This window comes from Patagioenas fasciata, chromosome 1 (genome assembly GCF_037038585.1).
Source record: "Patagioenas fasciata isolate bPatFas1 chromosome 1, bPatFas1.hap1, whole genome shotgun sequence".
Taxonomy (NCBI): domain Eukaryota; kingdom Metazoa; phylum Chordata; class Aves; order Columbiformes; family Columbidae; genus Patagioenas; species Patagioenas fasciata.
The window spans coordinates 74,650,121-74,663,293 of record NC_092520.1 but is presented as its reverse complement, the minus strand read 5'-3'; the positions used below and the strand labels follow the sequence as shown (position 1 = coordinate 74,663,293).

Below are 13,173 nucleotides of genomic sequence, written 5' to 3'. Positions count from 1 at the left end.
ATTATGGGTTAGATTAGATAGCAAATTCCTGTTCTGTACAATGTATATCACTCCCAGAGGCAGTGAGTCTAATTACACAACAGGGGAATCGTTTGGCTTCCTACTGGCCCAAGGATGAGCTTAGGTCATATCATAAATTCATGCTAGGAAGCATCTTGATTTTTGTCCAAGTTAAAAAAAAACCACAAGTGGTCCATGGAGGTACTTGTGAACTGTTCTCCACAGAAGTGTTCTTACCTGTAGCATCTTAGACATTTTCTAGATTTTGAAACATCTTTCCTGTCTCTAGAAATTCTGTATTCTTTAACCCATTTTATTCCTTTACACATGGTGAACTGTGTTTCACTCAAAAGCATAGAACCCCATGATGTTATCTTTCTAGTCCCTTTTGCTTTTTGTAGAAGACCTGCACGTGTTCTGTTTTATTTTTTTTAATCCCTCAAAGTAATTGTGGAAATTGAGGATTCTAAAACGAATCTCAAAAACAAAAGTCAGATAAGAGGAAAGGTGGAGAGGATCAGCAATTGTGTGATGGGCTACATCTTGCTCATTGGTTTTCTGAAACTCTCCCATGCAGTGCATGCAACGACATTTCTCTGCTTGGCTGAAAGTCCTTCTGGAGCACAGAATTAAAATGGAAAAAGCCAGAGCCCTTGCTGACTGGAAATGCCAACTGAAGGCCCTACGAGCCTGGAGAAACTATACTTGGGCCCAGCAGATAGAGCAGGAGGCACAGCAATTGGAAGTTCATCTCCAGGATCAAAACAGGTAGTGCCCCTACATTGTTGAATTCCTCCTACTGCAGCAATACTCAGGCAGTGCAATAATTAGGGACTATAAAAGGGACTTGCCAGTTAGCGAGCAGGAGGAAAACAGCAGCTTTTTGAGAAAATTACTACATTGCCTGCAGTCTGCCAGAGGTGTTGTGGCTCAGATGAAAAGGAGAACAGAGATAAACAAGAGCTTTAGCATTGTCCAACAAGCCTTCATCTACTTCTCTCTGTAGGTATCTTTCCTGGAAATCTCACCCTGGCTTGCTCTAGACCTCAGAGAATATGAGGTGCTATATTTATTCCTGATTAATATAGTTATTTCCTATTTCAACAGTAGTATACAGAGATCATTTTGGCCAGTGCCTGTCATTAAAAAGGCTGTTGGATTAATTCCCTGCCAGCCAGTGAAAATTTTGCTCTCGCAGGTGTCAGCCACTGCTTCCCCCTCTGCAGCTTGCAAGGGAACAGAATACCTCTTTTGCACCTACCCTGTTGCCCAAGGATGACACAGGAAACTGCAAAATCTGAACTAGGGAATCTTCAAAGTAACAGAAATCCTTCTCCCCTCCCACTCTTCCTTGGAGAAACACTTTACAGCTTTGGAGGCCCTTCAGAATTAAGTGACAAAAGGACTCGGGAAGTTATGGGGCCTCGTGCCATGGCCTGGACTGTGGTACTTGATACAGTTGTTTCAGGCAGGCCTGGGCAGAAGCCTCACTTCTGTCATAACACAAGTGCTTTCTCATTCAGGAAAAAACAACTGTCTGTGGAGCATAACCAACAACGGCTTTTGCGCTGCTGCTTTCTGGCATGGCAGCGCTGGAGCCGAGCAGAGACAGAAAAGCGAGAGCTGCAGATCCAGAGGGAGAAGACAAAGAGAAAGATGGCACAGCTGCTGGAGGCCATGTCACTGGGGAAGGGTGGTCTGGACAGGCCGCTGGAGGTTAAGAAGCCTGGGACAGCAGAAGTGAAGCATTGTCAAGATTTGCAGCAGAACAAGGTAAATCCTTCCCACATAGTTATGTCTACTGGCATCTCAATACTCTTACAAAGCACTTTGTGTGTGCAATCTCAAATAAAGAGAACATTGTCCCAGAGGAAGGCGTATTTTCCAGGGTGACCCCAAATACCTGCCTGCAACTGTTCTGGAGAGAAGGTTTTAAAAAACAGAGGCAAACATGAAAAACACTGAATGAGTTTTTAAAACAATCTCTTATGCTGCCAGAGAACAACGCTTTGTGTACTGTGAGTCGCAGTGAGCATCCCACCCCCAGCTCACTTTTGCTGAGAGATTAGTTACATCTTTGATGCCTGCTTAGACTGAGAAAGAATAATGCTTGACGGCATGATGAGATTTTGTCATGCCACTGCAGCTCTTTGGCTTCTAAGTGTGGGGAAAAAATGTCACTGTCTGTTTCAAGATAATGCACATCAGAAGGCCATAGGAGAGAAGAATCAAAGGTTGCTTCCTTAAATTGTCATTTGTCAGGTCAGAGCCTGCCCGTCCTTTCTGTCTATACAACCTGTACCACAGCAGTGTCCAGATTCCAGCATGAGAGCTCACATACTACAGGTCAGGCTTTTCATTTGCTGAAGTGTCAGCAAGAATTGATTTCCTACAGTGGTTATATCATCCTAGTAGGCCCTTATTTTTCTTCTGATGCACTGGTAAAATTTTTGCTGGAAGGACAGGACTCAATTTGGGGTTTGAGCTAGGAATCAGAAAGCAGACCTTACATCTGATGCCTTTTCAGGGAAACACCAAGTGTCAGAAAAGGTGCAGCCTCATTCCCCACTGTGCACCAGTTTCATGGTAATGTTTATTAAAGCTGTAGAAGAGGCATGAGAAAGCAGCACCTTGTGGACTTCTCTTCCATCTGCAAAGGGACTGTCCAGTAGATCAATCACATAGATCACTTTAACAACTGTTTTTTTCCTTTATTCTCCATTTGAGCGCTAAGTGGAGACAACACAGTCCAAAAGGGAGTGTGCTAATCCCTGAGAAATCAGCTGTCCTGAGCTGTGTTCCCTAACAAAATAGTCAGGATACATTCCCAACAGAGCTCTTGGGAGTTCAGGCTAGACACAAGGAAGAAAGTTTTTACAATAAGGATGGTGAAACACTGGCACAGGTTGCCTAGAGAGGTGGTAGATGCCCCATCCCTGGAGATATTCCAGGCCAGGCTGGATGAGGCTCTGAGCAGCCTGATCTAGTTGAAGATGTTGCTTCTCATTGCAGGGAGATTGGACTAGATGACCTTTGAAGGTCCCTTCCAACCCAAACTATTCTATGATAATCAGGATTTATTCCTCCCAGGGAAATGGCACACAGCTCCTTAACAGTTCTTTCCCACAGCCTCCCATTTTGTGCATATCAGGGCCCCTCTGTCCTGGCTAGGAATTGGATAAAGATCGCATAGCTGAGATTACCCTACTTTTCAGGCATTTCACTAGATTTACACGAAAGAAACACTTGCTGTGTAGCAAGGGAAGAAGATTGCTTGGTTTAATCAATGCCAAGTTTTCCTAATTTTTTTTTTCTTTTTCCCTAGCCAGCTGAAACTTGCCTCATACAGAAAGAACCTGGCCAGACCCGAGGCCGCTCTTGTTGGGATGCTGCTCACATGTCTCATTCATACAGAAAACCCAGACATGCCTGGGAAATTACGCTAAAACATGCAGCCTCAAATGCCCAGGACCAGGCTGTGTACAGGAATCGAACAGCCACTCTCCCCCAGCAGTTTCAGGCAGCTGGTCCAAAGACAACTCCTGCTTACGGCAGCCGTTTTGAGCACCGTCATGCCTTCCAGCAACGTCTGATTGAGGAACAGAGGCGGCAGCTTCAGAAACAGCAAGAGTTGATCCTTGAACTGCAGGAAAATCAGAGGCTGAGCAGAGCTAAAGAAGAGGCAGCACAAGCCACGGCTTTAACCCAGCAGCTTAACAACTCTGCTTCACAAACCAGGGAGGAAAAAGAATCCAGCTGCAAGAATACAACCCATTTGAGGTATACACCCTTGATAAAGCAGGCTCAATTAGTCAGCTTGTCTCATTCCTACTCATGTTGAGCCACAATTTGCCAGGCATACTTCAGTCATGCTGGCATTATCTGCTCTTCTTCTCACGTGACTTTGCCTCAAGGGTAGTATCAGGCCACCCACAGTTCTCCATCCTTCTCCCTTTTTGCAATGGCTCGACACCATGTGATCCATGCAGGATCCACTTAGAAACAGCAACACTAGTGTCACACATAGTAGCAGCAGGGATTTGTTTAGTTGGAAAGAAAGAGAGAGTGTCATCCTCACTATTTCAGAGTGTGCAGCAGCCCTGGGTACTCAGCTCCTTTGCAAGGGTGCATCACTAATCCCATTTCAAGCAGAAGAAAAGTGTATCAGGGATTCAGAATGGAAATACAGCACAATGAAGAACAGAAACTACAAGGCCTGTTTCTCAGCCATAGGTGGTAGAATTGAGACATCATTTGACCACATTCATTGATTAATTTCTTTACTCTCTCCTTTCATAGTTCACCTGTTTCTCATGGGCCAGAAAACACAAGGGCAGCGTTGCAAGGCAGGAGGACCTCCAGCCAGCTGACCTCAGCTCATCCCATACTGAAAGGTATTGTTCTAGATAACAAAGACCATTCCAGACCTCTTTACTCAACAGCGTGTCTGGAAACCTCTCTTTCTTCACCTCGGCCTTGCTGGTTGATGACAGTATGCAAACAAACCTCAGCACTCTTTCCCAGCCTGACCAGTGCTGTGAGAGGGTGAGCTGTTCTCATGCCCAAGTCAGGCATCTGTAAAACCTGAGCCACTGCCAGCCCCTCAAGTCCATGTTCTGGTAGTGGTTACTCCTAACACTTGTGATTGGTTCTGCTGTGACAAGACTCAAAAGGAAGGTCTACAGGCTTTTTCATTGTCAGTCTTGTTTCCTTCATTGCACATCCAAGTAACACTTGAACTGACCGGTTATTTTCATCTAACTTTGACAGAAGTAGTGAGATTTCAAAGGGAATTGAGGGGTTACAGTCTGCATGAAAGGTTGTCTGGAATATGATCATTGTGATTTTTGACAGTTTTGGGATCACCAGAGCTTTTTGGCCATGATGGTTGGGCATTAATAGTTGCCTTTCATTAACTGACTGTGTTGAGCTCCAATGCTACGTAGTCCAAGCCATCACTCACTCTGATTTGCCTGAACTCTGTACACCTTAGAGACAGTAAACTTACTCTCAGAGCACTCAGTGCTTTTGTTTGAAGATGTCAAAAAAATCTGGTGAATACATTATTACTGGATGATTTTCCTTTGGCAGAGAATCCTGGGACAGCTGAGAGAAGAAAGGAATCTGAGGAAACCTATGGTGGTCAAAACAAATACCCACCAGTTATTGATTTTTCCAGCCTGTGCTTCATTTGCGAATTCAGAAGAAGGGAGCACAGGTTCTCCGCTCCACTGTATCTTCTGTGTAGTCACATCAGCACTGTAACACCTTTGCTGATAGCCAGCAAGATGACCACATTGCAATTTATCTCCCAAAAGAAGCATTAGGCAGCAGTTTCTCACTAGTGGAACCAAGTACCTGTGTGTCACTGTGGCAGAGATGCTTTCCATCATGAAACTGCTATTTAAGTAAACAATTGGAGCTTACCAGAGACCTTTTAGCAATTGCTGCTAAATCAGGTGCCCTGAGCCTCAGCACTCAATCAGGGAAGACAGGGATAAAACATCTGAATAGAGCTCCTTTCATAACTGAGCCTTCATGGCTCTGACTGTCAACCAAGGAGGGTTCAGTGAATCTAACTGAGGCAGTTCTGAGTCATCTCATAAATGTTCATGGGTTCCTTGTTCATGACACTGCCAGCCATAAGAGGCAGCAGAAAGTAAGTCCCTTTGTGCTGGCACTGCCAGGTCAATGGGAGCTTGGCAGTAGAGTGTAGTGGCCATCCTTATTCACCAAATTTCTGCCATTATCATATAGCCATATGTCCTCTGTTTCTGTAGCTATGGAGGAGAGAGCAACTCAGCGGGCAGAACGGAGGAGGAAACTAGAAGAAGCCAAACAACGAAGGGAAGAGGAAAAATTGGTAAGGGAAATGGAAAATGAAATAAAGTATCTTTCACACCATTCCAGTTACAAGAAATGCTCTTTTTAACCTGAGAGTGAGGGACCAATCAAAGGCACTTTATCCAAAGCAGGAGTTTTATAATTTGTGAGAAAACAGATGTCCAGCACATATCAAAAAAAGTAGTTATTGGTGCATTTACATACAGTGACAGCACTAACCCTGCCATATCACAGGCAGACACTTTATGTTGCTGCAGTTGCAGTTCTAGAAGCAGCCTCCGTTACCACCCCCACACACTTCTTTCACACCTGCCCCATGACCATAACTTGTCCTTGCTGATGATGGGAAGGGTGGAAGTGCCTGCAGAGATGCACTTGACTGCACCCAGCAATGGTGAGTTTCGCTTCCACTGCCTTTCCTGTCTGGTTAGGTGCAGCTTGAGGATGTGCAGTCTCACTTAGTAAAAATCCTGCCTCCTTCTAGCAAATCTCTGCTGAAGAGAGAAGATACTGACAATGTTTGTATAGTTAGTACACAAATTCTGTGATACACATCCAACAGAGAAGCCTTCTTAGCTTCAGGGCATTAAGCTGTTACTGAAAACATCCTAATGCAACTTACTGTCAATAAGAAAGCTCAGAACTGGGGTCCTAAAACAACCAGCATTTTTTTGTTCCCCAAGACACACTCACATAAGCAGGAAGCTGAAATGAGCCTTAGAGGACACTTCAACCATAAAGTGGACAGACAAGCATCAGGTTAGGTTTCCTCAACTGCAGTTTCCATGATTGTATCAATCAAGAAGCACAGTCATAGTAATGATGTGTGATAGTTGGTTTGCGTTTTAGGCCTTTGATGCATACATCAAGAGCGAAAGCTCTGTGAAATGAGAGCAGAGTGGGTTTTGCAAGGGGAGTAGATAAACATTCAGAGAAGGATATTGTGTCAAGTATGACCAGTACTGAAGTAAAAAAAAAAAAAAACTTCTTTGATCTTCAGTGTTTGGGGAAAGAACTGTGTGGGTACCTGTAATGCTGCTTTGCACGTAGAAATAAAACTTCAGAGCAGAGCCCAGTGATTCAGAACTGACTTCAGCAATAAGGTTATCAATAAATAACTTGGTGTATGGTTTAAATTTTTTAGGGGAAGAGTGGGCAAATACTATAACTTAGGGCAAAGAAAGATATATATAGCTACATATGCAGTTCATTCATCAGCACAGATCATGTGGAGTATGTGACAAAGTCTGCATCCTCCTGAAGTTTCAGGTGCTGTTCAATACTAGAGGAATACTAGCAAAGCTTAGAGGTCCATAGTCTTTGACAATGTCACATGTGCCAAATTAATTTTTACCTTCCTCCATTTTCTCTATTTCAAGGCCCAGATGAAGGCTGAAGAGGAAGCACGACAAAGGAAGGAGGCCGAGGAAAAGGAAGCTCAGCGGGAAAAACAACGGGAGGAGAGAAGGCAGCAGAAGCTGGTGATCAAACACCTCACCTGTTTCCCCCCTGCTATATAGACCCACCACCATCCCCCTTTTTGGCAGTTAGGAGAAGGGCTGTGGATGAAATGCACTATGAAGTATATACTGTCTCTGCCTCATCAGCAGGAGTAGAGGCCACAGGTGCTAGACATGCACTGCTGAGGTATAGCCACATAAGCCCCCACAGTGGCAGCATGTTCAGCCTGCTTTCGTAGTGCTCCTTCCACTTGTATCCCCCTCCAGAACACACAATGATACCAGTCACAAATACACAATTTAAAAGTAAACAAGCCTGACAGATATATTGAGGGCAACTTTCCACCTGAAGAACAGAAGCATAATCTCCTTGGAGCTAGCCTAGGAATAGCCCCACTTCATTATTTTTACTTGGAAATGAGCTGTCCTAATAACCCAAATAGCACATTTGAAACCCTGTGGGAATTTGACCTACAACTACTATTCTACTTGGACTGTTTTAGGATGTTTGACCTTCATCCCCGAGTCTCAGTCAAAAGTAATATTGTACAGTTATATAATATCCACATCACTTCCCTACTATTTAGTGCTAGATTAAGTGGTAGGGCCCATGCATAAACTGAGAATCATTTTTGGACATGGTTTCAATCTCTAGTTTTATAAAAGCAGAAAGCTGGTCTCCTTGAGCTCACCAAAGCACCCCTCCCCACACTGATGAAGGCCCATCAAAAGGAACTTCCTGCTATATCAGCACTGCTGATAGCCACAGATTATATGTCTGCTACAGTAACACCAGACTGCAGTGCTGAGGAAAGGCCAAGTGTTGATAAACAGCCCAAGGAAATGCCCAGAAATACCATCATCTTCCCTGAGAATTTTCAAGATGGTTTGCTCTGCTTTCTACCACAGATTCTAGTATATGGGGTCAGGTCTGGTCTGTACTGCTCAAGATGATATAGATCCCCATTTCCTGTGAGGTCAGGACCTCTAGGTCAAATATGACAATCTGTTGTCATTGCTTCACATCCTCTTTAACCAGAGTGAATTAAAACTACTGCTCTTTGTATTGTAGAAAGAGCTGGAGAAGCAGAGGAGGCTGGAGAAAGAGCAGCAGCTCCTCAAAAAGGCCAGAGATCACTATGAGAAGGTCCTGCTCAGAAAGCGTGGAATAGTACCATGGAAAAGGCTGAGGGAGCTAGCCAAGGAAAACCTGGTGGTAAGTGCTGCGGATAAAGGACTGGTGCCATGGGAGGAAAGGAAAAGGAATGGATGCAGCACTCAGCAGAAACCTTAATAGGCTCTTAAGCCAGGTACAGATGGGAAAAGCAAAAATTCTCCCTGTGCACCCTGCCCTATATTATAATAGGTTTTTAAAATAAGCCCATCTGACAATAATCATGAAAGGTCATTAAAAAACCACAAAGGGTGGCATCCTCATTTATACCTGATTAAACAGGAACCAAAAGGACACAGAAAGGAACCAATTTCAGTCTAATGAGAAGTCATCTTTTGTTAGCCTTCACTTGTCTGCAGTACTAACTGCCACATGATTTGATGCCAATAAGACAATGGGAGTTAGTTTAGTATGATACAGCCAAAAATAAATTGAAGTTATATGACATGAGCCTGTCAATCCTCTTGCCCCACAGCAAAGTGAATCAGTAAGACACTGCCAAGCCACTGTTGTTGCAGTGGTTAACCACATCCCATCTCTAGGGCTTACCCTCTCTCTGGAGTTGGTGCTGGTGCAGTGTTGGCCACCTGTAGAGGTGGGACACCACAGGTGATAATCCAGCGATCTGTTCGAGCCTGGCCATATCCTTAGTTCAGAACAGCAAGTGGTAGTTTCCGAGACTTTGACACATAAATGAAACATTTCTGTATATGACTGGATTGGCCTGCCTTATCAGAGGTGGACTAATAACACTCAGCAGTATCCTGAAGATTTAGCTAGAGCCCAGGGCTAAGTTGGCAAGCTTTAATTTAAGTCACTGGAACTGCAGCTACTTAAAGTATTTGACCAAATGCACATAGGCTTCCAGCTGGGAGAAGCAGAGGGATAGCAGCTGCTTCATAAGTCCACCCTGCTGGTCAGCATTATGGACAGAGTTGGAGTAAATTGTTATAGGCCATGCCTCTGCTCAACTCACAATCAGTTAAACTGAGCGTCTAATTCAGAAGGATATTCTCTGGAAGTAATGCAACAGCAGCCTGACAGAGAGACTAGTCTTGTTCCTTATGCTGACCTCTTTTTGTGGGAACCTATCCTGTAAGTTATTCCAGCTGTCAGACATCTGCATTTTCTGTTGTCCCCAGTTTTCTGTAGCTTTATGCTTATGTAGTCACTCATCCGAATAACTAGCTGTTGTCTCTGCTGTCTTTACTCAGGTGGCACAAAGGCATCACTACTTGGGCCTGCAGAGGAAATGCCTGATGACTTGGCTCCAGGACACCCAGGGGAGCCTCATGGAGAAGGCATCTCGGGCTGAGGACTTCTATTCCCATATGTTGCTGAGACGGGGCTTCAGGAACTGGCTAAAGGTTTTCCCACACCACAGTGGAGAAATGATACCAAGCGAGCCAATTGCTGCCATGCTTTTCCCTCACCACACTGCCGCTTCACACACTTGCAGCCCAACCTTTGCTGAGTTACATGGTCACCATCCCAGCAACATCATTCCTTCCTAAGAGATCTTCTTTCAGCTCTCCACTCTCCATCATGCTTCTTCACCCAGGACACTCTCCTATATACTGCTCCTCCACCCTTGCACCCTGTCACCCTGCTGATTTTCCTCCAATTCTGTCCCCATTACGCCTCACAGACACAGCTTCAGCACCATTCTGTTCCTGCTTATTGGGCTGGGGGTTGGGAGAAAGAAGCCATTCTCATCTCCTTCTCTGTCCTCCTTCTCTAGTACAAGGATTATCTCTCCACTCTGGAGGAGACAGCGAGTAACATCCACGCAGCCTGCCTCATGAGGAAGTACTTCTGGGCATGGTTTGACCTGACTATGGAGGAAAAAAGCATCTTATGGGAGAAGCTGAAGGTTGCTACTGAACACAGTAACAAGTAAGTGTACTCCCTTGCCGGCAGTTCTTTTTACTTAGGTTTAATATACCCTATAGATTATTTTAGAGACTAGTTATGACCTGTCGATTATCTGCTCCCCAAGAACATGTGAAACAGGTTCTTTACTGCTGGTATTTTGCTTCTGTGACATACGCAGACAACATCAGCAGAAGTTTATGGTAAGAATTTTCCATGCAGCCTGGAAGAGGAAATTTACTGGTACCCTTCACAGGACTTTTAAATCCGCTGAAAGAGAATACAGTGAAAGCAGATAAGTCACTGAAACTTTCTAAGCTGATTAGCAGATCTAGCCATGCAGCTTCTGCTAAAAGCTGCTTTTGGAAAATCTTTAAGTACAATTATAGCAAGCTAAATGTTGTGCAGGAATTACACTGTATTGTTTTGTCCACAGCAGATGATTTAGTTCACAAATCCAAAGCTGATCAACTAGAAACCCTACTTAAGGAATCTTTCAGTTTATGCCATTGTCAGCCACACAGTTTTACCAGTCATGACTGGAACTGGACACACCCAGTTCACTCATTATCCCATAACTGCATTAGCTGTTGATTTTAACAGGAAGAAAAACCTATTGTCAAAGTTCAGCAGAAAACAGAAGCGTGTTCACCTGTCTCACAATGAAAGCATGTCAGCTGCATGCAATCATGAATAAGGCTGCACCTGTGCATAGCCCAAACAGGATCTGCAGTACCTTCAAGGAAGAATTAAATTAAATTCTCCTCTTAGGTGGTAGAGCAAACCTCTTCTAGCTTGATGTGTGAGTAAGATCAAAACAGTGCATGATTTAACCCAACAAGCCAGCAAACTGCAAGAACTGGCAAAAATTTAGACCCAGGAAGAGACTGGATTCATTCTATGTATGACCTCATATTAGGAGCATAATGACCTGTCACTTGTCATTACCTCTCATGGCACTGACTGTTCAGTTCAGACCTTGACATAGCAACCTATTCTTTAGACAGGACTGTCGCTCCCTATTGCCCATATAGGAAGCCAGGCTAAGGCACGTGTGGTGGGTGATTAAAATCGGGTAAGAACTGGAGCCCAGCTGCCTGCGCTCCTAAGTGGCTAGTCTAGACCAAGCAAACCTGCGTTTTCCTTAATAAACTGCTTTCAAAGACCTTGTTTATTCTTCAAGAAACATCTTTCATCTTCAGAGTGCTAAGCAAACACCAGGTAATGAATCCTGTCAGAGAAAGGAGTGAAATTCTTCCAGGAGGGGAATGGAGAAGGGCAATGTATTATTTTTCCCTGGCATGACTGACATATTAATAGAGTGGTCTGAATGCAGATGTTTAATATGTCACAGCCCTGACTAGCAGCAGAAAGGACAAATCCCACAGCTATTTTACGGGAGTTCTCCCCTCAAATAGGAGTCATCTTTTGCTTACCTGTTACGTTTTAGAAACATCTGCATGTTGTCACTTTGTTCTTTGTGTCTCCAATTTCTTCAAGGAGACTCATGCTGAATGCACTCAAGACATGGAAGCAGTACCCATTGCTGATGAAAAAGGAAAGAGAGAGAGAAGAAAGGAGAAACCAGCTACGCAGGATAGTAGCTGAAATTCTCCCCAACTTCCAAACGTGACAGAAAAATGTCAAAGGCAACAAAAAGACAGATTCTGTTCAGTGCTATCTTCCTACTGCCTGAAACAAATCCAAGGGGAAGTCCTGTCCAGTGCAAAGGGTCTTAACAGCCAAAGGAAGCTCCCTGGGGTCACTGCTGTTGTAAACTAGGCATGTATGAAAACTTATTTGACAGTCTCACTTTCCACTTCAGCAGGTTATTCCCCACAAAGCCCTCCTCATGTGAAGTCTCCGTAGGGGTGTCTTGGCTGGTGGCAGAGAGGCCTAGGTAACCAAAGCCTAAGGTATGTTTCCGGCCAAGACCATTTCCAGAGCTGCAGCACTGACATGAATCCTCCTCCATCACAGGCAGCACAGAACTGAACTGCACCTGTTTTTTGTTAGGCAGTTACCTGGTGTTTATTCTCTTGCCAGTACTCTGTAGGGTGACACAGCTTGATCAGAGAGTGAACAGACCTGACTGTCACCTGACTCCTAACCACTACTGTGGACCTGGCCACCCAGAGAGCAGTTTCTAGTTAACTGTGCCAGGAAATTTGGATAGGAGGAGGAGAGGAAAGAGCTATTTATGCAGATCATATTTGCTAGTGACCCAGATCACAGTACTACATATGGACAATCTAAAACCTGGATTCTTTTTCAAGGGACTGCCCAGTTTGCAGCACTGGCTAGGTCACAAGCATAGAGCTTTGATTTTGGTGGCAAGAGGTGTTTCTAAGTTTGTGACCCTCTATTTTCTTATCATTTAAACATTTTCCAATCTGTTTAACTGTAGTATTTAAGGATGTATTGTGCAAGTCTGTCTGGGCTTTTTCACTTGATCCAACACTTTAAAAAAAAAAAATCCAAGAAAAAAAGCAGACCGTATTTTTACATAAGCTAAAGCTGGCATGATTAAAATGAAAGTTTCTTATCACTGTTTAACCTTAACCTGCACCATAGTGTAGCTAGGGTAATGGCATTAAGGTACAGTATGTCTTGTCTTAGCAACAACATAAGGCAAGAATCTGGAATCACTTCCCCCTCACAAGAAGACAGGGAAAGTTCTCTCCAAAAGCACTTGGCAGTACATGAAGCACTTGGGTTACACCAAGAAGAAGACAATTTACTGTTATCCGTTGTATCAGATGATTTTTAAAACCTGTATATGCACTGAAAATTTCCAATAAACCCAAATCTGAAATGAACACA

The 13,173-nt window shown here is 44.0% G+C and overlaps 1 protein-coding gene across 3 annotated transcripts in view; it reads left to right on the top strand.

The window, feature by feature from the left end:
* Positions 1–13,173, top strand: part of CCDC191 (coiled-coil domain containing 191) — a 21,011-nt gene extending 7,838 nt beyond the window's left edge. For all 3 annotated transcript variants that reach the window (XM_071809171.1, XM_065829242.2, XM_071809174.1), the window contains 10 exons: positions 578–768; positions 1,524–1,773; positions 3,326–3,780; positions 4,300–4,394; positions 5,781–5,863; positions 7,224–7,325; positions 8,377–8,520; positions 9,693–9,845; positions 10,220–10,374; positions 11,851–13,173. In XM_071809171.1, the coding sequence (XP_071665272.1) occupies positions 578–768; positions 1,524–1,773; positions 3,326–3,780; positions 4,300–4,394; positions 5,781–5,863; positions 7,224–7,325; positions 8,377–8,520; positions 9,693–9,845; positions 10,220–10,374; positions 11,851–11,983 (1,761 nt within the window). In that variant the 3' untranslated portion in view covers positions 11,984–13,173. The remainder of the gene's footprint in view (positions 1–577; positions 769–1,523; positions 1,774–3,325; positions 3,781–4,299; positions 4,395–5,780; positions 5,864–7,223; positions 7,326–8,376; positions 8,521–9,692; positions 9,846–10,219; positions 10,375–11,850) is intronic.